The 26641-nt window shown below is 36.7% G+C and overlaps 1 protein-coding gene across 1 annotated transcript in view; it reads right to left on the reverse strand.

Moving 5' to 3' along the window:
- Positions 1-26641, reverse strand: part of LOC150098254 (OTU domain-containing protein 7B-like) — a 235979-nt gene that overhangs the window by 140070 nt on the left and 69268 nt on the right. The window contains exon 4 of the mRNA XM_090406289.1: positions 26198-26443. Within this exon, the coding sequence (XP_090262415.1) occupies positions 26198-26443 (246 nt within the window). The remainder of the gene's footprint in view (positions 1-26197; positions 26444-26641) is intronic.

Below are 26641 nucleotides of genomic sequence, written 5' to 3' on the forward strand. Positions count from 1 at the left end.
TGTTTTAATGTTCTGTAGTTATCTATGTGTTTTAAATTTCTCGATAGGTTGTTGAGTTGCGTGGGTATCTGATGTGATCTCACAAAAGAACCGTATGAATTGTTGAAGGGTGTAGGGATGTTGTGTGATGTTGAAGTAATTCCTTGTTAATGTTATGTAGTGTTTCAGGTTTTTAATGATCAGAATTCTGTGCATCTCCATGTGCTTGTTGGATATTGGTTGTTGCGTGTAAGGTGTCCAGATCACTGTTGACACGATTTTCCTGTGTAATGTTTCTAATTTTGTTAGGTGGCTGTTTGATGTGTTTGCATAGACTGTTATTTCATATCTGAGTAGGGATTCGCAGATACCATGATATAGGAGTTTTTTTTATGTTGGATGGAATAATGTCTTTAACTTGGAAGAGTTTGCTGCGATGATCCGGAGTTTGGTGTGTAGGTATTCTATATGTGTTGTCCATTTAAGGTGGGAATCTATATAGAGACTGAGGTATTTTGCATGTGTTACAGGTTTGATTTCGGAACATTGGCAGATATTTTTGTTGTTAATGCAGCGGTATGTGTGACAGTGTATCGATAGTGATGCAGGGCATATGATTCTTGGGTTGTGTATTATCAACATCTGTGTTTTGGTGCCATTGATTAGAACTGCATTTTGATGGAAGTATGTTGTGATTTCATTTAGGTCCTGTTGTGCTTTGCAGAGAGCCGTGTTGATGTCTGTGTGGATTGCTAGTAGTGTAGTGTCATCTGCATACTGAAATATTCGACTTCTTATGGATATGTTATGAACGTATATGTTGAATAGAGTGGGTGATAATATAGCACCTTGAGGTACACTGTGTTTAATTTGTATATCCAGACTGTGACGTGTACCTATTTTTCTTACTTGTGTTCTGTTTGAGAGGTAGTTCTTGAACCTCTCAAACAGAACACAAGTAAGAAACTCTTGAACCTCTCACCAAACTATACTCAATAGGTATAGTTTGGTGAGTAGTATGTCATGTTCAAGTGTATTAAATGCTTTGGTTAGGTCCAGCAGTATAAGGATGGCTTACTTGTTTTTGTCAAAAGCTTTGTTTATTGTGTTGGCGATGTCTTCTAATAAAGTGATGGTGCTTTTTGTTTTCTGAAAGACGTATTGGTTTTGTGATATTATGTTGTACTTCTGTAAATAGTTCTGTAGTCTGGTGTGTGTTATTTTTTCTAGAATTTTTGAGATAACTGGTAGGGTAGCTATTGATATGTAGTTCTGAGTACTGTTTCTTATGCCGTGTTTGTATATTGGTGTAATTACTGCAGTTTTTTAGTTGTTGTGGAATAATGCCTGTGTCGAATATTATGTCAACGAGTTTCAAAAGTACCGGATTTATTTGTTCAAAGTTTGTTATAAGGTCTGTGAGTCTTATTTTGTCTATTCCTGGAGTGGTCTTTGATTTTAGTTGTAGGAGTGCTTCTTTCAGTTCCTGTTTTGTTACGGTGGAAAATACATCGTTTGTTGTTGACTTTGTGTCGGTAGTTTTTTGTTGATCATTGGTAGTTTAGTCTTTTTGAGTTGTGTGATATTGTTTGTAAAAGCATGGTTGAATGAGTCTGCTAGTTCCTCTTGGTTTGACCGAAGCTTTTTGCAATAAAATCTTGTGCTGAAGTTTTCTTTTTTCGAGTTACTAATTCGTTGAGTGTAACCCATGTTTGCTTAATGTTGTCGTTATCTTCCATGAATTTTTGGAAGTAGTAGCGTATTTTGACCCTACAAATTTTTGTTGTTAGTTGATTCCTTGTGTTTTTATATAATGTTTGTAAATGTGTGTTACTAGGTGACTTTTTAAGTTTTTTCCATAGATTTCCTTTTACATCATCATCATCAAATTCTTGATATGTACCCTCAAGGGGTGTACAGGATATGATAGTACTACATGAAAAATTTACATCATTACTAACTTCCTATCTACAATTTCCTCCAAATCAGTCTGTTACTTGTCAAGACTCCAACATTATCAGATCTTATATTTCTATTGTCTAAGGCACTTTGTACCATATCAATCCACCTATACTTTCGTCTTCCTCTGGGTTGTTTTCCTGCCAACCCCTGACAGAGAACATTTGTTTTGCTAATCTTTCCTCGCTCATTCTGTTTAAGTGACATACCACCTGAGATTAGCTCTGCTAGCGCATTCCTGAAAGCCGACAATGCCAAGTTCATTCCTAATATCCTCGTTTCTAATATGATATTGCCATTGATGCCATCTGTTCACGCCTCTAATCTTTCTCAGGATTCTCATATGTGCGGTCTCTAGCCTTTGGTCTAGTGTTTTACTTCAGACCCAGTTCTCAGATCCATAAGTTAAAACTGGTTTGAAAACTGTCTTCTATACAGCTAATTTATTGTTCTGACTAATTTCTCTCTTATTCCATATGAATTTATTCAATTGACTTCCTACCATACCAGCTTTGTTGATTCTGTTGTCTATTTCCATATTTAATTTTCCATCTTCACTAAAAATCGTGCCTAAATAGCTGAAATGTTTTATTTGTTCCACAGGTTCCCCGTTCACAACACAGTTGACATTTTCAACAATTCTACCTGTTTTCATTGTCTTTGTCTTTTTAATGCATATCTATTACAACAGTTATTCAATTTAGTCAGGGAATCTTGCAAACTTGTAGCAGATTTATTTAGAAGTATAACATCGTCTGCATAAAACAAAGAACTGACATTAACATCTTCAATTCTGATATCATGTTTAATACCACTTTCCTTCAAAACGTGATCCATATAGACAATGAATAACAGAGGGGATAAGGTACATCCTTGTCTCACACCAGATTTAACATTAAACCATCTTCCTGTACTTCCTTCAATTCTAACTGCTGACTTACAACTCAAATAAAGACTAAGTATTGCTTGATATAATATCCCATTGACACCATATAACTGTAGCGTATTGAATAGCTTCTCTCCTTTCTTTTAGGCTTACACGGTGATCCGAATGCATTTTTGAAAAATACGGAGACAACTACTGTGTTTGAATAAAAACTTTAGTTTAATATAACTAAAATCTACATTCGATGTTCCGACCTTTATGTCAAGGTCATCTTCTGAAGCATAAAACTATACACAGGAAACAAGCTATACTACAATCAAACTGGTTTGTTTAAAGACATTGACCAACCTCTACAACAATTGTTGGCCTGACCTCTGTTGAGAAAAAATAAAATAAAATAAAATAAATAAATAAATAAATAAAAATAAAATTAAAAAAATAAAAATAAAAAAATAAATAAAAATAAAGACTAGCCAATTTTTAGAAACCATTCCATACCAACTGGCTGGAATGATGTTAATATGTGTATGTAGTAGACAACACTGATAATAGGACTTTAGCATTGATGTATAATTTTTTTTTTTTAAATTTTTTTTCTATTTATTTATTTTTTATTTTTTTTTTTTTTTTTCTCACCAGAGGTCAGGCCAACAATTGTTGTAGTGGTTGGTCATTGTCTTTAACAAACCAGTTTGATAGTAGTCTAGCTTGTTTCCTGTGTATAGTTTTATGCTCCAGAAGATGACCTTGACACAAATGTCGAAATGTTGAATGTAGATTTTAGTTATATTAAACTAAAGTTTTTATTCAAACACAGTAGTTGTATCCATAATTTTCAAAAATGAATAGCTTCTCTCTTGGCACCTTGTCATATTCCTTTTCCAGATCGACAAAACTTAAATACATATCTTTGTTATATTCCCATGCTTTCTCGACATTTGTCGTAAAGTGAAGATCTGATCCTGACGGCCTCTATTTGGCCCGAATCCAGCTTGTTCTTCACCAAGCTTTTCTTCCACAATTCTTCTCAATCGTTTCTCAAGTATACTTGCATAGATCTTGCCAGGAACACTCAGTAGGGAAATACCTCTGTAATTCTCACACTGTTTTATTTCCCTTTTTATATATGGGTACTATTAGAGCTCTACTCCAATCATCAGAAATTCGTCCCTCTGTCCAGACTTTCTGAACTATGCAGTGCAGTCACTGTAAGACTTTTATACCACTATACTTCAGCATTTCTGGTCGAATATCATGTACTCCTGCTGCCTTTCCACCTTTGAAGCCTTTGATGGCTTTTTCCACTTCAAGTATGGATATGTATTCCTGATTTCATGCCTGGTCAGTGTTTTTTACCACTGTGCTATCACTGCTTGTTTCATTTAGCAATTTTTCGAAGTAATTAGTCCATACTTCAAGGATATCTTTTTCTCCCGTTTTCATGTCATCTTTATCATCTCTAACTCCTTTTACAGCACTCTTTCCTCCATTTCTAAGCTTCTTCAAAAACTTCCAGAATATCTTACCACCTTCTTGATATTTATTTTCTATGTTCTTGCCAAAGTCCTCACATGACTTTTGTTTAGCTAGTTTTTGACAGTTTTTAGCTTTCTTTTTTTTTTTTTTTACATTTGGCTCTGTATTCTCTAAGAGAAAAAGCTGACTTATTTGCCAGGAACTTTTGATATGCTTTCTTCTTTTCCTTCACTGCATCTTTAACTTCCTGTGTCCACCATGGAGTTCTGATTTTTCTATCCTAGCACACAACCTCACAACATGCCTCTCTGGCTGAATCAATCAGGGTTTTCTTCAAGGCTTGCCACTGAGTCTCCAAGGTTTGGTACCTGTTCTCAAACGCTCTCATTTTTTCTTTAATAATCTTTGTGTATTTTAGTCTACAGTTCACATCTGAGAGCTGCGCAACTTTTATTCGCTTTAAAACTTTCTTACATGTTATTCTTTTCAATATGAAATTCAATTTTATCCTGCTCAAGACTAAATAGTGATCGCTTCCAATTTCAAATCTTCTGTACACTCTGGTGTCCTGCACCAGGGAGAAAATATCACTATCAACAATAACATAGTCTATGAGACTTTTCTTATTCCTTGCTTCTTCTCTCCATGTGAATTTGTGCACATTTTTAAGTTGTAACATGGTGTTAGTAATAACCAGTCCATGTCCTGAGCAGAAATCCAACAGGTATTATTAGCTTTGCTCTTTTCTCCAAATTTTCCCAAAATATTTTTGTATGTCTGATAATCATTTCCTACTCTGCTATTTGGATCCCCAACAAGGACCATCTTTTACTTTTTCATTGTGTCATTTGCTTTTTCTAAAGCATCAAAAAATTCCTCCACTTCTACCTTAGTAGAACCTTCTGTGGGACCATAGGCACAAATAAGTCTCATTGTCCAATTCCCCATTCTGATATTAGCCCACATCACTCTACTAAAGACTGCCTGCCATTCAAGAAGATTAGCCTCGTATTTTGTGTTGAATACTATGGCTACTCCTTCTTTTCCCTGAGTGTCATTTCGTAAATATAACATTTTGTATTTATTGCTCAGAAAGATTTTCTTTTACAGTAATACTATTTAGTATGTCGTCGTTTATCCATGGATTGTTGTCTGTCGCCTTGTTTGTGTAGACTTTGTTGCTTTTTTTTTTTTTTGTATATTTCAGTGAATTTTAGTTGAAATTTCTTGTATAATGTTACAGGATCGTTTATTTTAAGTAGGGAATTCAAGTCTGTATTTTTTACATGGTTATCGACAATGTGAAAAACTCGATCATACTAAAACTCTTTAGTATGATCGAGTTTTGTGGTGGTGGGGGTAGGTAACGTAATAAAACAAAGTTGAGACAAAGTAGTGATCCACAATTTTGACGTTAATTACTGATGATGTATATGTATGGATGGGAGCCCATATGTTGATATGATCAATGCATGATTGTGTTAGTGAGTTATTGAGTATTTCTTCTCTTGTTGAGGAGTTAATGGTAGGGTTTATGTTGTATTGATTTATTATATCAAGATATGTGTTAGTGGTTGAAGAAGCGTGGTCAACAGTATTTATGTTAATGTCTCCCATTAAGATGAGCCTGTGTGTTGTACAGTGTTCGATGCCGCTTAGCCATGTTTCTAACTCGTGAAGAAAGCTGAATGGATTATTATCTGGGGGTCTGTATATTGTGTTTATTGTGCATTTGATACTATTGTAGCTATTTGTGATTTTCAAAATTAGTGTTTCTGCATGTTTGAAATGAGTAGTCACAGTGTATATTTTTCTTTGATAAATTCTACAATAATAATAATAATAATAATATTGCTATTCCGTGGATGTGCACCACACACCTAGCACATCCTGAATATACACCTCAGAAACATGTATTTTTGTTGTTCTGTGCTATGTTCTTTCAATTACACCTTATGAGTTTAAACCAGCACATAAGCCTAAATACTAGATGTTCACTTTCTCTGATTGATGGTAGAGTACCTACCTTGGTTATGGACACATCTTCTCATGCTGTTTCAGGTAATTATCCTATAGTGTACAAATTCGACTTCCATCTAGCCATGCCCCCTTTCCTCCCTCCAATCTATATTCCCATAGTTGAAGTCCCCCATAATAATTGTTCAGCATGCATTTGTACTAATCTGCAGATACATGGCTCTTGTAGATAGGCTTATACGTTGGCAACACATGACTATTAAATTATTTAAGGAATTTACAATGTATACTGGAATACTAATTAAAAGAAACTTTAATAAATACCTCCTATATTTCAGCAATGTCACATTGCCATCTTCATGGGAACATACAATTATGAAATGTGCATGCAGGCACTATAAAAAGCAAATGAAGCAGAAGAGAGAAAGCTACTGTTGTTCCTAGAGTCCTAAAGGTAATGACCCCTAACTATTGGGCTGAAGTTCTTCTCAGATGTAAGTTTCCCAAATTTGGCGCAGTCTCATGCACCCAAATTTGTTGAGATTTTGAAAGTTTTTTTAGAGCTGAAGCTGATTCCATGAACAATCTTTCATATTTAAAAGTGCTGCGGTGTATTAACGTGGCTTTCTTCCAACATGCCGGACTGGTTGGCCGAGTGGTTACTGTGTCCGCTCTCCAGACAAGAGGCTATGGGTTCGAATCCTGCCATTGGAATGGATGTTTGCGACTGTTCTACAAACTTTGTGTGGAAAGGGAATCTGCGACCCTACCACTTATTCTAGCAGAAGACATAATTGCCAAAACCATGTGAGGTACGGCAGTGACCATATGGTGTCTATGGACGTCAAATGTGAATTTTTTTTTTTTTTCTTTCTTCCAACGTATTTTGTGGTCGGTATCCAGAGCATGGTCTGCAAGCTCAGAGTGGCTGTATTCATGAAACCGGATGTAGTCTTTGTGTTCAGAAATCCTAACATTTGCTGTCCTGCCTGTTTGGCCAAAGTAGGACAGTTTACAGCTGCAAGGGACCCGGTATACCCCAGGTAGGTCTAGGGTAAGTGGCTGGTCTTTGGTGGAGCAGATAAGAGATGCCAATTTCTTATATGGTTTATAAAAAGAAGTCAAGTCACATTTTTTTTAAGATTTTGGTTAACTTTTCAGCGGTGCCCTCGATATAGGGAATGGTGAAGGATTTTGTGTAATCTTTGTTATGAAGGGGGTGTCATCAAAACAAGTCTTCATTAATAATTAAACAGGAACTTAATTATGACGTAATAATATGAATTTCTGGGGTGGGGATTGTGGTTAACTGGTTTTGATATTTTTTGGGGGTTGTAGCCAATGACTAAGAAAGTGTTAAGAATGTGGTTTAGTTCAGTGGTTAGGGCATTGTCATCCGAACAGATTAATTTTGCCTTGTTATATAGTGATTTTATAACCCCATATTGTTGTGGGGGGGGGGAATTGCTGGTGAATGCATCTGCCTGTATTTGTAGGTTTTCTGTAAACAGAGAAAGCCAAGGATCCATCAGACTGGTGAGTGATTCGAGTATCTAGGAAATAGAGACTGTTGTTTTCCTTTTTCCAAGGTGGACTAGATTCTGGGGTGTTGGTTGTTTAAGTGTGTTAAGAAGGAGTGAAGTGTATCTGAGCCATGTGGCCAAATAGCAAATGTACTGAACGCATCCCGAAGCCAAACAGTGGGTTTTTGTGGGGTTGAGTTTAAGGCTTTCTCTTCAAAAGTTTCCATAAAGAAGTTGGCCAGGGGTGGGGATGGTGAACCCATGGCTGTCCCCTCTATCTGCATGTAGAATTTTCCTTGCGAAACGAAATAGCCTGAGTTCATTGTGAACTGAAATAAAGCTGAGATATAGGGAGGAAATTTGGCTTGGATGAGCTCTAAGGTTTCCTTGAGTGGGACATTTGTAAATAGGGAGGAGATGTCAAAACTGACTATTATGTCAGTATGTTGGAGTGAGAGGTTTTCTATACTGGCTTTGAAGTGGGCTGAGTTTTTTTATGTGTGATAGTGTGTTGCCAGTATAGTGTGTGAGTGCTTTGGCTAAATGTTTGGCTAATTTGTATGTAGGGGAATCAATGCCATCCACTATAAGACGTAATGGCACAGTTTGTTTATGTATTTTTGGAAGTCCATATATTCAGGGGGGGGGGTCTAGAGTAAACAGGTTTTAGTTTGTTGGTAACTTCCACAGGCCAAGAAGTGACCTTAAGGAGAAGTGTTCTAATTTGGGAGCTGATGTGATTATACTCAACAGGACCACCTGTAGTCCACAGGCCATGAGTTGAAGATCCCTGCTCTATGACGTCTCGTGTGCTTCAGCAGCAAAAGAATTTGAAAAGATACCAAGTCAGCACATAAAGAAAGAAATTTGAAAACTTGAAAAGGATTCTACCTTCAAACCTCAACAACCACTCAACACTGTAATCAACCTTTCTTCCGTTACTTTGAAGCCTGAGGCACTCAACGTGCTGGCACGTGGCCACAATTTCAGCATAACTCCTAAGAAAATACTGGCCAAAGAAATAATGATCCAGATAGAATGTGGTATCCGCAACCTTCCAAACCATATCGCCAACAATATCAGACTGGATGGAGCTGGTGTTCACACCAAAGCAAGACCACCAAAAACCAACCTATCCAAAGAAAATATAAAGCTCTAAAAGAAATGTAAAAAAACAAACAAATAGTAATCACCAAAGCAGATAAGGGAAACGCCACTGTGGTGCTCAATCAAAAGGACTACAAAGGTAAGCTTAATGCTTCAGTACTAGACTGTACTACTTATCTCCCTATTGAATATAATCCCACCAGCTCCCAAATTTAGAACACTCCAAAGGCACCTTAAGAAGGTCACTTCTTGGTCTGTGGAAATTACCAACAAACTAAAACCTTTTAACTCTTGAGCCCCCCCCCCCGAATATATGGACTTCCAAAAATACATAAACAAAATATGCCATTACGTTCCATAGTGAATGGCAAATACAAATTAGCCAAACATTTAACCAAAGCACTCACATACTATACTGGCAACACACCATCACACATAAAAAACTCAGCCCACTTCAAAGCCAGTATAGAAAACCTCTCACTCCAACATACTGACATAATGGTCAGTTTTGACGTCTCCTCCCTATTTACAAATGTCCCACTCAAAGAAACCTTAGAGCTCATCCAAGCCAAATTTCCTCCCGATATCACGGCCATATTTCAGTTCACAATGAACTCAGGCTATTTCGTTTGGCAAGAAAATTCTACAAGCACATAGAGGGACAGCCATGGATTCACCACTCTCCCCACTCCTGGCCAACTTCTTTACGGAGACGTTTGAAGAGAAAATTTTAGGACTCTAGGAACAACAGTAGTTTTCTCTCTGCTGCCTCATTTGCTTTTTGTAGTGCCTGCATGCATGTGTCATAGTTGTATGTTCCAATGAAGATGGCAATGTGACATTGCCGAAATATAGGAGGTATTTATTAAAGTTTTTTTTAATTAGTGCTGTATATGTTGTAAATTCCTTAAATAATTTAATAGTCGTAGTTAAAATTCAGACACATGGCATCTACATTTTACTGTGGACTACCTGGTCTATAACAGAACCAACAATATATTTTGTGCTGGTCTCTATTTCTCAGCAGATAGCCTCAAATGAGCTATCTCTTCCACATCTAAAATCCTCAACTCTTCCACCAACAAAAGTTGGTTAAAAGTTTACTATTATTACTAAGAAAGAAACCTCCAGGGAATGAAATACTCATCAAAGGAGGCCATACTATCCCTACCAGCTGTCATACCTGATTCTTGAATTCATTTACACTGCTTGCACACACACACACACACACTACATCCAATGGTAATCCATTCCAATCATGCATAATTCTATGAGTAGTCCTCATCCACTTCTTGACAGCATTTATTCTCAACTTCCAAGGATGCCCTTGCATCCTTTTCCTACCCTCCATAAAATGAAAACTTCCATTTACTGAAATCATATATGACCCATTCAGAAGTTAGTAAGTCTCAATTATATTATCCCACTATCTGTTTGCTAGTGTCTGCAGTCTAAAAATTCTCACTCTCTCTTCATAATCAGTGACTCTCCTTTGCATTCTCTCCACTGTATCAAAATTACCATGGAGATGGTGATTCTGATACAATGAATCACAAAATAGTCTAAGTGAGGTCTCATCAAGGTCTTATAAAGAGGCAAAATGACTTCCTTATCTTTACATGTCAAGGTTCATTTCAACATTGTAATTATTCTCTGAGTTGTATTTGTAATCTTTGCTCTATGGCTCTTAAACTTCCTTTCTACTAAAACTCCAAGATCCCTAGCCTGATCAGTTTCTTCGCATAATCCCACCAATATAATATGACATTGGATATCTAATCATACCAAAGTGCATGACTTGGCATTTACTAAAATTCAACTGACAGCCATTTTCACATGCCCACAATTCCAAAATATTTAAATTGTTATTATTATTTATATGGGTACTCCATGGAGTCAAAAGACTCATCACGAGAGACCCACTATCCATTAACACACCTATCATAAATCTCCTTAAACCTCTTCACTGTTGGGGGACTCACAACCACCTCTGGTGCAATTCTTTCCATTCTCCAAGTAAAGAACCTAATCTGCACTTCCTTACTAACTGCACTCTTGACAACTTCCAAGTGTGACCTCCTGTTTTTCCCCTACTCCTCATGTATTGAAAAATTTCTTTTGTGTCAACTTATAGAATCTCTTTAGTAACTTAAGTTATATCATATCCCCTCTCCTCTGCTGTCAGCTAAACTCTGCAGCTCATCTATCTTCATAGGGAACATATCATAGGGAAAATAGGGATAGCGAATCTATCTTCATAGAAAACATTCCACGGACCTATCACCAGTTTGATCACTTGTGTCTGAATTCTCTCCACCACTTCACACTATGCACAGTAGTTAACGTTTGGCCAAATCATAGTCTTATAAAGAGAGATAATAAGCTCCCTATTTTTACTTGTCAATGTGTTCTTCAGCATCCAAGTAACCCTCTGAGCCATTTTGCCAACTCCTGCAATATGTCCTCTGAATTTCAAATCTCTATTCACCATCAGTCCCAGATCCCCAGCTCCATTAGTTTCCTGTAAACTAGTACCATCAATATGATACAAATATGCAATCTTTTCATCTTGAAGTGCATTTGCCCACAATGTCAAACATGGGCATCCACAGAAAATTTTCCAGGGGAGGGCAAAGCTTGGAGACAAATAATTACATCAATAAATTTATATTTAATTTTTTTTTTCACAAGTAGATCCAGGGGGGGGGAAACAAGTGCCCCTTTTTCCCTCTTCTGAAGATGCCCATGCTGTCAAATTATTTAAATCATCCTGTAAGATATTGCACTCAACAGTTTTGTATCATCAGCAAACAACTGAATATCCTCCTTCAAATCTTGCACTATAATACTAATGTGCAAATTAAAGAGTAGTGGTCCTAGTACAAAGCCCTGGGGTACTCCACTAATCACCTTTATTCCTCTCCACCATACACCACCCTCTGATATCTATCAGCAATCCCTCATCCATGCCACTAGCCTCATATCCATTCACATTTGCTCCAACTTATTAGTATTCCATGCCGTATTCTGTCAAATGCCTTTGCAAAGTCCAACAATATCATGGTGAAGCCATTTCCTTTATCCAATTCTGCTGTCATCTTATTATAAAAGGTGAATAAATTACTGAGATAGGATCTATCTTTTACAAAGCCATGCTATCCCCTATAGTGTATCATATTCCTATCCACCCATTTCTGAATTTTACTTTTGACCAACTTTTCCAATACTTTAACCACTACTTCAGAGATACTAATTAATCTATAATTTGCTGTCAGTCTTTGTTGCCTCAGTAAATGCAAAGTCACCACTAAATGACATACACTTGCAAAGTTATCACTTAGTAACAGAACTATTTCTTCTGCTTCTGTCACTTTCCTGCTATCAGCACTGAGTAGAGTTATCTTTCCATAATCATTCTTTCTCTTACTTGCTATGTAGCGAAAAAACTCTTTTCGGTTTACTTTGGCCTGCTTAGCTAATTTTCTCTCAAATTCTGATTTAGCCTTCTTTACTATACTAATTACCCTTCTTGCTTTGTACTGCTCATGGGCATGCTGATCACCTTGTTCATATTCCTTCCACAATACTTTCTTCTTTTTTTTTTGCAGCTCCTGCTTTATATTGCTACTCATCCCTACTTGGTTTATCCTCCTGACCCTGGCTATGCACTCTAATATTGCCTTGCTCAAACCATCCTTGACTGCATCTCATGTACTAAAGACATTCATTCCATGTAGCATTGTATGCCGTGGTACTGTTCCAAGTTGCCGCCTACATTTATCACAATTGCCAGTTTTGTAGTTCTGCATAAACACTTTCTTGACTGAAATTTCAACATGTTGAGCAACCTCCCAGGAAAAGACTGCATATTCACTTTCCCTGATCAGAGGTTGAGTTACTACTGTAGTTATAGATAGATCTTCTGATGCTATTACAAGATCCAACACTCTCGAATCCCTGGTGCCTTCCATCATGTGCTTTTCAGGTCATATCCCTTAGTAACTGTATAAATTCCATTTCGCCATGTGCCCTTTCCCCCTACCAATCTATATCACCATAGTCAAAGTCTTCCGTGATAACTGCTCAGCCTGTACTCATTGTGCTAATCTGCTGATGCATGTCATCCACATCATCTTCTGGACTCACAGATCTATAGGACCAACCAACAATATATTTGTTCTATTGGTCTCAAATTGTTCTATCTCACACCAGGCAGCCTCAAATGAACAATTTCCATCAGATCTACAATCTTCCTTAACTTCTATTTTTGCTGGTTAAAGTTCTTCAGCTATCATTAATAATATCCCTCCACCTTCTGCCCTATTTCCTCGATCTTCTCTGAAAATACAATATTCATTACATTCTATCCCTGTAACTACATTATTCTCTGACAACCAGGTCTCACTGATATCAGTAATTTTTGGCCAAGCCGAGCTGACCCCCAAAACCCCTCTCTTTTATTACTGATACTTCAGGCATTCATGTACATGGATTTCGACATCCCCCTTTGGCCTACAGTTACCCTTACATAATGTGATTACCTGCTCATTTAGATTTTAAATCTGGGAAACTGCACCTAGCTCTTCGCAATCATTTCTGCACTCATACTTAATGTATCCCAGGGTGGCTATTTCCATACAGTCATTCCTGCACTCACATTTATTTGCCCCGGGGGACAAGACATGCTTGATTGCTTCCCCCCATACCTCTAATTTCCCACTTCGAAATTCTCACTGAATAACACTTTCTCCAACCACCTAACTCCAAAAACATTTTGCTACAGTCCATTAGGAATATAGAGGTCCTTACATCAATCAAATTCACTCCACACACCTATTTTCTCACTGGCTCAGTGACAATCATGGTCTCATCAATTCAAGACAATCAATTCTCTCCTATCATACTGGGGCAGCAGACTCGCAACCTTTACTTTTACTCTTCATTTTTGCTTCTTCTAACAACTTTTTCATATCTTCTCTCATTGCATATATCTCACCTTTCAAATCATTTGCGCCTACAAAAACAATTAATTTGTTTGCTTTCTTCTGCAAACTTAAAGCTTCGCTAACATCCTTTATCTTTGCACTTGGAAAACATGCTTCTGTCACTTTTTCATTAAGTATACCTCTTATCATCGAATCCCCATACAATACTATCTCTTTTCTCCCAGGTTCTCACACATTTATGCTTTTCCCATTCACACTTTCTTTCATTCTCCATTCTTTTGTACCACACACACACCAATCATTTCTCCAGTTGTTTGACTCAAGTTTTGTCTTGTGAAGCAATCCACATAAGCATACAATTTCTTTCAGCACTTTCATCTCATCATCCAAATTATTACTTTCAACCACTTCAAACTCTCATATTTTGTGCTATCATTCACTGCTTCCACTACATTCTCCGCAACACTTCCACATCCTGTTATATCCATAATATCAATAATAACTCATTTACAAAACATTTTAGACAAATATTCTCTCCATTCTCACTCTCATACCACAAACCATTCACTCTCAGCAACGAATACATTAAACACTTCTACATTGCACTAAATCCTGCACATCGAGATCGTCTTGGTCGGCATTTTTCTTGCAAGAATCAGTGCCATAACATAGAATGTTTTTGAAAGAATATCAAGTAATAATAGTCAAGAAATCATTCTGCAAGCACTGCATATCAGCTGCTCTCATGGTTACCCTACCTATCTTTGCATCATCAGCAAATAGCTGTATGTCACATGTCAAATCCTTCCCAATGTCATTAATATACAGACTGAATAACAATAAACCAAGGACTTCATACTTCTTGGAATAACCAAAGTTGCACAAATTCAGTGTCAAGACTAAAGCTCAGTTAAATTACGTTAAGCCACATGTGATGGAAGGGACTTATAGAACAAGAACACTGGATCTAGTAACAATGTTTATTAATCTTGTCTATAAATGAATTGATCACCAGCAAGCAGCAGCTCTGCAGTAAAAGTACACATTCCTATTTGGAGAAAATCCAACTAGAACTACTAGGTGGTAGATGACCTTCATCAACTAGTCACCATGTGCTCAAGTGGCTGTTGACATGTTTGGCACTCACAGTAGGTGTTACAGTTTATATCCCACTCAATCCACCAACATGCAGTGTGAGTGATGGCATCCCAAACAAACTGTGAAGAATCAAAATTTACATCTTCAAGGGTACAGCAGTAAAGCAGTTCTACACTCTGGCTGCCAGATAATGTATGGATTGAATTGATGTAACACATTTAGGAGGCTGCGTACTGGTATGTCAGGGGCACTGTTAAGGCCATGGTATGGTATGAAAACTGGATGCTCTCTGTATGGGCAATTACCATAAGAGTATCTCCTCACACAGTATGCTTCTCTGTTCTTTTCTCTTCAACGTTAAAATACTAACAGGATAGTAAACCAAAATAAATAGAGATAATGCAATTAAAATAAAAAACAAACCTGCCTCAAAAACTTCACAAAAAATTAAAAGCTCAAAAAATCTTATAAAAAAATTTCTTTCCCATTCACTTCAACATTTGTTGTATAATCACCAATCTAAATGACAATGCCAACCTGCACCTGATGAACCCCAAATTTCTGCGCACAACAATCGCAATGAATCTTAACTGTCCAACTACACCAGGGGTATGATTCTTTCTGCCACAAAAGTGGTACTTGTTCTTTTGTGAGATTCAATATTCCTCGCCAGAAGATATCTAATCTTGAATCCCCTCCCCACCTTTTGATGTAGCTTAATTTTTCCTAGTTTTGTTATGAACTTATCATTCTCCCAAAATATGAAAATCATTTTAACCTCTGACTTTTGCTTAGATGAAACAATCTCATCTAAGTTTGGAACATCTCCCTCAGCCATTCACAACCTAGTGTATTTTGGCACTACAACACCACCAAGCAGGAAGACTTTTTACTCCTTTCTAAGGTCAGAATACTGTTTCTGTTCTCCAGATCCAGATATAATTGCTGTGATCTTGTTGCAGAAATTATTCCATGTTGGAATGAGTGCCTTCATTCCCCACTTCATTCATGAGGTACTTTGTAAGAAAGTTTGATAATAACATGAAGAGGCTGAATTTGCAGATGGGAAATAAACCCAGAAAAGTTGTGATACTTCTTGATGTGTTTGTGTGTACTGATTTACCAGAAATATCAGAAAGAATATACCAAATCTCTGGGATGAGAAAAAAAGAGCCTTATTTGTAAGCAAGCTAATTGCTCTTGAGTGCAATGAGGCTCCTACATATGGCAGTAATCTGTTTCTAACTTACTACAAAAAAGAAATAAAACAAAATAACATTGCCTGGACTAGATGTGCATATATTACTATTCTCATCACTTCCCTTTCCAATTGTATACTATTATAAAAAGTGTAGTTACAGATCCATCAACTTCTGTTCTAACCAATCAAAGCTGAACTTTATTATTATTATTATTATTACATAGGCTTCTCCATGGAGTTTTGAAGATCAAATATTGGAGGTAACACTAACCAAAATGTCTACAAACAAACTTATTTATTGACAGTATTAAAGCTGCCTCTGGCAACCCATTACATTCATTCACTGTTCTCTAAACAAGCAAACAACCATCCCATGCTTTTGCATGGATAACTTGGTTAGAACCATTTAGAACTTTCGATTCCTTTCTTTGAATGTTAATTTCTTCCAGTCCAACTTTCCCAACAGCAAAGTCATCTTACTTGGAGATATTAACGTTCACAAATACCTGTACATTTGGTGTGTGTGTGCCACCTTTTCATTCTCTTCTATTGTTTTTCCACAGGTTTGCAGATAATGTAAAATTGGAACTTGAATCTTTCTACCTGGAACTTAGCCCATATTCAACACCATCCTAAAAATGTGACAAATCCTGGTTATGAAATTATGTCTAATGGAGAAAACTATTAACACTCAGCTTCTTGTACTTGAAAGACTCTTAAATTTATAAATGATTGGCAAGTATGGATTATGCCAGTGTATCACCAAGTTATCAACTTTGTTAACCATCTTTGAATGATTGTCAGGGAAAAGTTTGAAGTGGTTGCACTTGATATTTCTAGGACATTTGATGAGGTTTGGCACAAAGGACTATTAAGCAGGCTTCCCTCATGAGTGTCACCTGCAACTTGGTTACTAGCTTTCTGTCCAAATTCATAATATGTATGATGGATGGAGTTTTATCCTCAAACTTTGCAATTTTTCAATCTCTTTTCCATCTCTGTTAGTGCACCTTCAAGTTTTTTATTATTTTTTTATTTTTTATTATGATTGTTTTCATGCTGTTACATTAACATATTCTTTGACATGCGAGGCATCCTTTACTATACTATTTACTGTTGATACTGCAAGACTGAGTTAACATGCTATACCTGATAAGCATGTGAACTCAGGTATAGCATGTGAACTCAGATGCTATACCTGATAAGCTAGAGTCTCTGTAGCTCAGTCAGTATAGACAAAGCCCTTTGGTCAGGAAGACCTAGGTTTGATTCCCGTCCATGACGTGAGGAACCTTTATCTGGTCTCTTTCGACTAAAGGTGAGTTAGCCAGTCTCATATGGAGATAGAGGGTTTTTTCACCCAGCAACTCAGGTTTGTGGCCCAGAGAACACACACGGATCTACAATCATAAAATACATAATCTCTGATTAGGAGGGCTCAACCCATCCTAATGGATGGAAGAGGATGGGGGGAGGAACCCCGTGCGAATAAATAAACCTGATAATCTTTGTCCACTTTCATATTTCTTTATAATCCATAATTTCATCTCCAGATCAATTTCAGTATGTTTGTGAGATGGCTCATGTTTGGATTCAAGAGCACGTTTACCACCAGCCATTGTGAATAATATTTAGGAAAAAAACACTAAAAACATGAAAATAATATTTAGAAAAAACGCTAAAAACACTGACAAATTTCCAAACCTTACACTTTGCAACATTGAATTGACATCCCCACTCATTTATCCATTCAGCCAATGTATTCAAGTCCTCTTGCAAAGCTCCACTTTACTCCTGATAGCTCTCCTCAACTTTGCAACATCTGCAAACAACTGCATATCACCATTCAGACCTCTCCATATATCATTTACATACAAATTAAACAGCAATGGATCCAAAACAGATGCTTGAGATACACCACTAGTAACTTTCCTCTTCTGGGATATCGCTCCTGCATAGCTATAAGACAGCCAATCTCCAATCCAGCGAAATAATCTACTGTTCAGCTCAATCCATTCCAATTTAATGGAATTGTCATGTGGCAATTTATCAAATGCCTTTGCAAAATCTAAATATACCACTGTATATGCAACACCCTTATCCAATGTATTTGTCACTTTATTATAAAAAGTAAGCAGATTGCTAAAGCATGATGTTCCTTTAGTAAATCCATGATGGCTGCCAAAGAGTATGTTTCTGTTGTCAACCCAACTCTGTAGTAAATGTTTTTAGTGTATTTTTCTGTTGTCAACCCAACTCTGAATCTTGGTCCTCCTAACTAACTTCTCTAATACCTTAACCACAACTCCAGACACATAGACTGGTTTATAATTCAAAGTCCTACGCTTACTACCTCCCTTATGAATTGGAACAATTTTACCCTCTTTCCACTCCTTTGGAACTTGACCCAGTGAAAGACTCATGTTGAAAAGATATATAAAGGCTGTTGTTAACTCTCTGGAACATTCTCTCCAAACACGTGGTGAAATAGAATCAAGTCCCACAGCCTTATTTACATCAAGTCTATTCAATTCCTCATATACCTCCTGCTGTTCATTTACAGTTCCTCCTTCCTCCTCCTCCTTTCAAGTTCTGCATGATATCACATTCATAAGAATTAAATACCTTTATAAACTGCTTATTAAATATCTCAACTATATTCTCCACAGTGGTTATCATTCCTCTGTTTTCACCAATCAATCCCATCCTACCATAATCATTCTTTCCTCTACTGGCCACACATCAAAAAACTCCTCAGGATTTTTTTGGGCTGCTTTAACTAACTCCTGCTCATACTGCACTTTTGCTACCCTTATCCTTCCTTGCCTGTTCTTTGTACTTCTCATGCAACTGGTTGTTATAACTACTCATCTTGTTTCTTCTATAATACCTTCTTCTTCCAGATTGCATACCTTATTATCTCTTGATTCATCCATTTCACACCTTCTCTATTTACTCTGTTAACCTTTGGAATACATTCTGATATTGCCTCCATCAAATAGTTCTTGAATAGGGCCCAAGCAGCATTGATATCCTTTCCATCCAGTTCCTCTTTCCAATATATTATCGCAAGCTGTTTCCTGAGCTTGTCATAATTACCAGTCTTATAATTCCACATATATCCCTTTCTAACAGATGTCATCAAATGCCTGTAACCTGGCAAGTGATCACCTCGTGGTCACTCTCACCAAATGGTGGAAGATTTGACACCTCATTTATAATAACATCATCTGATGAGACGATCAAATCCAATATTCTTGATCCTCCTCTACCCTCCGTTATGCACTGCCTGAGGTAACTGTCTTTCAAAAACTACAAAAATTCATTTTCTTTATCCTCAAGAGGCAGCCTCTTGATTCCAGTTTATATTACCATAATTAAAGTCATCCATAATGATCACTCATTTCTTGCTAACTAGGCCAATTTGTCCACACATTTCCTTCTCATTACCCTCCATATTACCAGGTCTATAGAACACCCAACTAAACAATTCATCCTGTTTACCTCTACCTCAGACCATACTGCCTCAAAACTGTGGCCACTATTTACACCTTGCAAATCCACCTTAGATGGGCACAATTCATCTGCTACTATCAATATACTCCTCCTCTCTTTCTTCCCTGTCTGTCTTCACAAAAAAAATCATATCCATCCACTTTATTCCTGTCAGGATGTCATCATCTAACCATGTCTCACTTATACCAACAATTTTGGGGCGAATAAACTCAAGCAAAGCAACAATTTCATTCCCCTTATTTTGAATACTTCTTTCATTAGTAAATAAATATAAGAAATAATTACTGGTTCTACTAGTCCTAAGAACACCACTTCTAGAATGTGACTCTTCAATACCTTCTCCAGTCACTTCCTCTATTATATTACCACCAATTCTACAACTTTCCTCACACCCAAACTCTCCCCTCCCATCCTGGGCCATCCCAAGCTGTGTATGCCTGCTTGCACATTCACCTCTGAATCCAGCATCTACATGTTTCATAAAGTGTCTTCCTGTCCACATTGACCCCCCCCATTTCCCTGTTTGTGTTATACCTCTCCCTACCCTGCTTTTTTGCTCTTTCATATCGTGTCGCACCAGCTCAGATCTGCTGATTACAGTCATTACCTCTCCTGCCAGCAACAATCTCTACAGCTGACTCCCACCAGAACAATTTAATGCATCCAATCTTCTTTATACAATTAAATCCGTCCAGCAAATTCTTCCACACATTCACAAAATGCCCTCCATTCTCCTCACATAACTGCACTAACATATCATTAATAATCTCTACTCGCCTCCTCAATTCATCACTATCATACCTTGACAACACAATGATTACCTTTCCAACGACACTGTTATCTTTTACTCTCCTTAATAATCTCATTATATCCGATCTGGCATTTTCCTTGTTCCCATCCAAATCATTCATCCCTACTACAACCACCAACTCTTGTGCTCTCTTATTCCTCATGTCCAATGCTTCAATCACTCTCTCCATTCTACCAACAGGAAAACAAAACTTATGCACCTTCTCATTCATACCACCTCTAATAATGGAATCTCCACAGAGAGCCACTCTCAAATCATTCGTTACACCTTTGGCATGGCCATTTTTCCTTCTACTTTTTTTCAATCTTCCATGTATGTCCATAATTCTTTTCATTTCGTTTTGAATGCAGTTCATTTCTTGGCTTATCATCATCATCAACTCTGCTTTCATGTCATCATCCTCAAATTCATATATACCTTCAAGGAGTGTACAGGATATGATAGTACTACATCATTACTAACTTCCTATCTACAATTTTTATCCAAATCAGTCTGTTACCTGTCAAGACTCCAACATTATCAGATCTTAGGTTTCTTTCTTCTAAGGCACAGGATACTGACAATGTCAAGTACTTTCCTGATATCCACATTTTTAATATGATATTGCCATTGATGCCATCTGTTCATGCCCCTAATCTTTCTCAGAAATCTCGTATCTGCAGTCTCTAGTCTTTGGTCAAGTGTTTTACTTCTGACCCAGCTCTCACATCCATAAATTAAAATTGGCTTGAATACTGTCTTGTATACAACTAATTTAGTTTTGGCTAATTTCTCTCTTATTCCATATAAATTTATTCAGTTCATTTCCTACCATATCAGCTTTGTTGATTCTGTTGTCTGTTTTGATATTTAATTTACCAGCTTCACTAAAAATCGTGCCTAAGTAGCTGAAATGTTTTACTTGTTCTCTAGGTTCTCCACTCACAGTGCAGTTGATATTGATGCCATCTGTTCATGCCCCTAATCTTTCTCAGAAATCTCGTATCTGCAGTCTCTAGTCTTTGGTCAAGTGTTTTACTTCTGACCCAGCTCTCACATCCATAAATTAAAATTGGCTTGAATACTGTCTTGTATACAACTAATTTAGTTTTGGCTAATTTCTCTCTTATTCCATATAAATTTATTCAGTTCATTTCCTACCATATCAGCTTTGTTGATTCTGTTGTCTGTTTTGATATTTAATTTACCAGCTTCACTAAAAATCGTGCCTAAGTAGCTGAAATGTTTTACTTGTTCTATAGGTTCTCCACTCACAGTGCAGTTGATATTCTAACTATTTTCATTGTCTTGATCATTTGTACAACAGTTATTCACTTTAGTCAGGGAATCTTGCAGACTTGTAGCAGATTTATTTAGAAGTATAACATCTATATCATCCACATAAAGAAAGAACTGAGATTAGCACCTCCAATTTTGATATAAGGTTTAATACCACTTTTCTTCATAATGTGATCCATATAGATAATGAATAACAGAGGGGATAATGTATATTCTTGTCGGACACCAGATTTAACATTAAAATATCTTACTGTATTTCCTTCAATTCTAACTGCTGACTTGACACTCAAATAAAGACTTAAGTTTTGCTTGATATAATGCCCCATTGACATCATATAACTGTAGCATTTCGAATAGCTTCTCTCTTGTCATATGCCTTTTCCAGATATACAAAACTTAAATACAGATCTTTGTTATATTCCTATGATTTCTCAACTATCTGTCATAAAGTGAAAATCTGATCCTGACAGCCTCTATCTGCCCTGAATCCAGCTTGTTCTTCCCCAAGTTTCTCTTCCACAATCCTTCTCAAGTGTTTCTCAAGTACACTTACATACCTCAGTAATTGTCACATTCAGTTTTATTTCCCTTTTTATATATGGGTACTATGAGAGCTCTACTCCAATCATCTGGAATTCGTTCCTCTGTCCAGGCCTTCTGAACTATGCAGTGCAGCCACTGTAACACTTCTATATCTCCATAATGGAGCATTTCTGGTTGAATATCATCTACCACTGCTGCCTTTCCATATTTCAGGCTTTTGATGGCCTTTTTTACTTCAAGTATGGACATGTATTCCTGACTGCATGCCTGGTCAGTGTTTATTACCACTGTGCTGTCATCACTGCTTGTTTCATTTAGCAATTTTTCGAAGTAATTACTCCATACTTCAAGGATATCTTTTTCACCTGTTTTCATGTCACCTTTATCATCTCTAATTCCTTTAATAACACTCTTTCCTCCATTTCTAAGCTTCTTCAACAACTTCCAGAATATCTTGCCACCTTCTTGATATTTATTTTCTATGTTCTTACCAAAGTCTTCCCATGACTTTTTGCTTAGCTAGTTTTACACAGTGTGTAGCTTTCTAACATTTGTCTCTGTATTCTCTAAGAGCACAAGCTGACTTATTTGCCAGGAATTTTTGATATGCTTTCTTATTTTCTTTCACTGCATCTTTAACTTCCTGTGTCCACAATGGATTTCTGATTTTTCTATCCATACAGACAACCTCACCACATGCCTCTCTAGCTGAATCAATCAGTGTTTTCTACAGGGTTTGCCATTGATCTCCAAGGTTTGGTTCCTGTTCTCAAACTCTTTCATTATTTCTTCAATCATGTTTGTGTATTTTAGCTTACAGCTCACATCTGAGAGTGTACACGTTCTTCTTTTCAATATGAAATTCAATTTTATCCTGCTCAAGACTAAATGGTGATCCCTTCCAATTTCAAATCCTCTCTACACTCTAGTGTCCTGCACCAGGGAGAAAACGTCACTATCAACAATAACATAGTTAGTGAGACTTTTTTCTATTCCTTGCCTCTTCTCTCCATGTGAATTTGTGCACATTTTTATGTTGGAACAATGTGTTAGTAACAACCAGTCCATGTTCTGAGTAGAAATTCAACAGGTATTTGCCATTATTATTAGCTTTGCTCTTTTCTCCAAATTTTCCCAATATATTTTTATATGTCTGACAATCATTTCCTACTCTATTTTGATCACCAACAAGTACCAACTTTTCCTTTTTCATTGTATCAGTTGCTTTTTTCTCTAAAGCCTCAAAAAAATCCTCCACTTCTATGTTAATAGAACCTTCTGTGGGACCATAGGCACAAATAAGTCTCATTGTCCAGTTCCCATTCTCATATTTGCCCACATCACTCTACTTGAGACTGCCTGCCATTCAAGAAGATTAGCCTCGTATTTAGTGTTGAATACTATGGCTACTACTTGTTGGTCATTGCCTGAATATAACATTTGTATTTATTGCTCAGAAAGATCTCGTCAGTTTTTGCGTTTTTTGTTTCAGTCACCACATTATGTCAATCTGGTACTTATCCAATTCCTCAGCTAGCTCTATTTCTTTGCCATTCAGGCTTATGTTGATAGTACCGATCTTGAACTCTGGTGATGTTGAGTTGGGGCAAATTTTAGGATTTGTTCCAGTAGCTGACTTTTCGATGTTTGACTTGGTTCCCTGGCGAAAAGAATGGGGACCTTGTTTAACCGGGCAATGCCCCAACTAGAATGAAATTTTATTATGTTGTACCATCATTTTTTATTTTGGTTCTACTTTCATGTTGAGATCTAATATATGATAACATGAAGATTCATGTCTGACATTTTCATGTAGTTTCATATTATGTCCGGTTATGTTTAGTTGTGTAGCATCTGCAGGAGATCTCACACTGATGTTCTGATAAGGATATCCAAGGATAATTAATTGACTCATGTATCTTCTCCTGAGTGATATTCTGATCTTGTAGTGGAAGCTGCTGAGCATGTATTTTATGAATGCTTGGCATAACAGCAGTAGGCCTGGATGTATCCCAAGACATCACCATCATCATGGAACTACTATCTTGATGTGAAGAACTGGCAAAAGGTGAAAATGCCACTCCAGGTAATAAGAGCGACACACTAGGTTCGATATCTTTTATCATACTTTGTGCAACTTGACAAGAAGTAGATAATGCAGGTGACAGAACAAGGAACAAATATTTGGCCATCTCCACTTGGCCCTGATTCTATGTTATTTGAGTGAGTTTCAATTAACTCAACAGTAATAAGAATAGACATCATATTCATTACTGGGATTAACATTGGATCTTGGAGCAAACTGTCAAAAGATATTGTCACCACCTGTGATTCCTGCATTTCTATTATTGCATATTCACTTTGTTGTGATCCTTTTACCAACATTCAACTCTGTACAGATGGAAGTAAGGTCTGAGTTGAACTAAGATATATATTTGAATGAGAAACAGAAATCTTACTTAATGGATAATCAGTTCCTAACATTTCTGACCTTCCTTCACTTGTGAATGACTTTATTGGTCTGTTGGTATCTTCTGGTTGTCTAATTCATTTATTTTTGATGATACATTGGTCTTCATGCCTTAACTCTTAGAATCACGAAGACATCTACTCCAAGGTCTTCCTCTTTTCTCTTAATTAACAGTGGCAATTCTGTACTGTGTTTTTTTGGTTGCACCTCAACAAGTAACAAGCCTGGTTACTTGAGTCATGTTTATTCTTCTCCTGAATATCAATATTGGAAGTATCCCAATGTGCAACTTCTGTACAAAAGTTGTATCTTGGGAATTTCTTAAGTACAGATCTATGAATCTCTGGTCTTGTGTGTGTGTGCACGCGTATTTTATATATCTAAATGAGCTATCCTACACGAGAGGTGACAAAACCTATAACTTTACAGTGCCATACATTTGCACTGTGATCAGATAGAAAGAAGGAATCTGTTAATGTGTTTCTTGAAACCTGAAATTTATGGAGTGTGGGGAAAGGACAAGACATCCTGGGAAACTGAGAATGAATGCCGCTAAGAAGGGAGTGAGGGCTAGATTTTTCTTTCATAGGGTGGTACATGATTGGAATGGTTTGTCATTGGATGTTGTTAGTGCAAGCAGTATGAATGAATTCAAGAATAAGAATGATAGCTGGTGCTTGTAGTATGTGGCCTCCCTCGCTGAGTCGGACACCCTGAAGGTTTCTCTTAATAATAATAAGAATAAAAGAGATCCCAGCACACCTACTGTAATACACAGTAATACAGAAATCATCAGACATCTCTTTGCTTGAATTAATGTTTACCTGCATAAACAGTCATGTCAGGTCTTTCCTGACATAAACACATCACATCAACAGTCTCTTAAGCATCCAAGAAACTTGCCATTCTCTTTCATTCAAGAGCCTATTTCACACCCAACCAACTCTTAACTATATACAAATCCCAAATCTACTCATATTTAGAATACTGCTCACATGTTTGGGGAGGTGCACCTAAAACTTTCCTTAAAATTCTCGATGCCATCCAAAAGTGAGCAATTAGGCTAATAGATGATCCCTCTCTTACAGATTCACTTCAACCTCTATCTCATGGATGGAACAACCTTCATCAAGTATTCCTGAACTATTATAACCTCCAACTCTTCAAAAAAAAAATCTATCTCAGTCTTCATGTGCAACCCACACAGAGCACTGATATGTTTATAGGTCTGTTGATCTCTTGTGTATGAGATCAATTTAAAAAAAAAAAAAAACTATCATGGTCACATCAACATTTGGAATGGATATTGTATAGCTCACTAATGGTGTTATAAATGGATAGGTTCTGCAATTTCTTGTGTATGGGATTGATATATATATATATATATATATATATATATATAAAAATATAATAAAAAATAAATCTACCTGCTTGTTCCAGTGAGACTAAAGTAGAAGTTTCAATGAGATCACGTTCCAGAAACTCTCTGAAATCATCTGGGTAAATGGATAGGTCAGGTAAAGTGAATGTATAATTGGGAATTTCTAATCGAATTTGAGGTAACCTGCTGTCCTGTCCTGTAGCTTGAAAATCTTCAGCAAATTCAATCCTAGCTTTTGACACCAGGTTTACATTATCAGTTGCTCGGGATATACCACGTGTGAGTTTCTTCACTGCACAAGAAAGAACGCTGAATTGTGATATTTTATATTTTTTATATAAACATAAAAAAAAAAACAATACATAAATACAAAAAAAAAATCTTATATGAATCTTATATGATGAAAATCATGAACATATTTTATTATTTGGTTTACATTCTAGCACTAAGACTTTAACTTGGCCTAAATAATGATGTTTAAACAAAAGAT

Source organism: Typopeltis vanoorti, chromosome 16 (genome assembly GCF_054136105.1).
Source record: "Typopeltis vanoorti isolate ZY-2024b chromosome 16, IOZ_Tvanoo_1.0, whole genome shotgun sequence".
Taxonomy (NCBI): domain Eukaryota; kingdom Metazoa; phylum Arthropoda; class Arachnida; order Uropygi; family Thelyphonidae; genus Typopeltis; species Typopeltis vanoorti.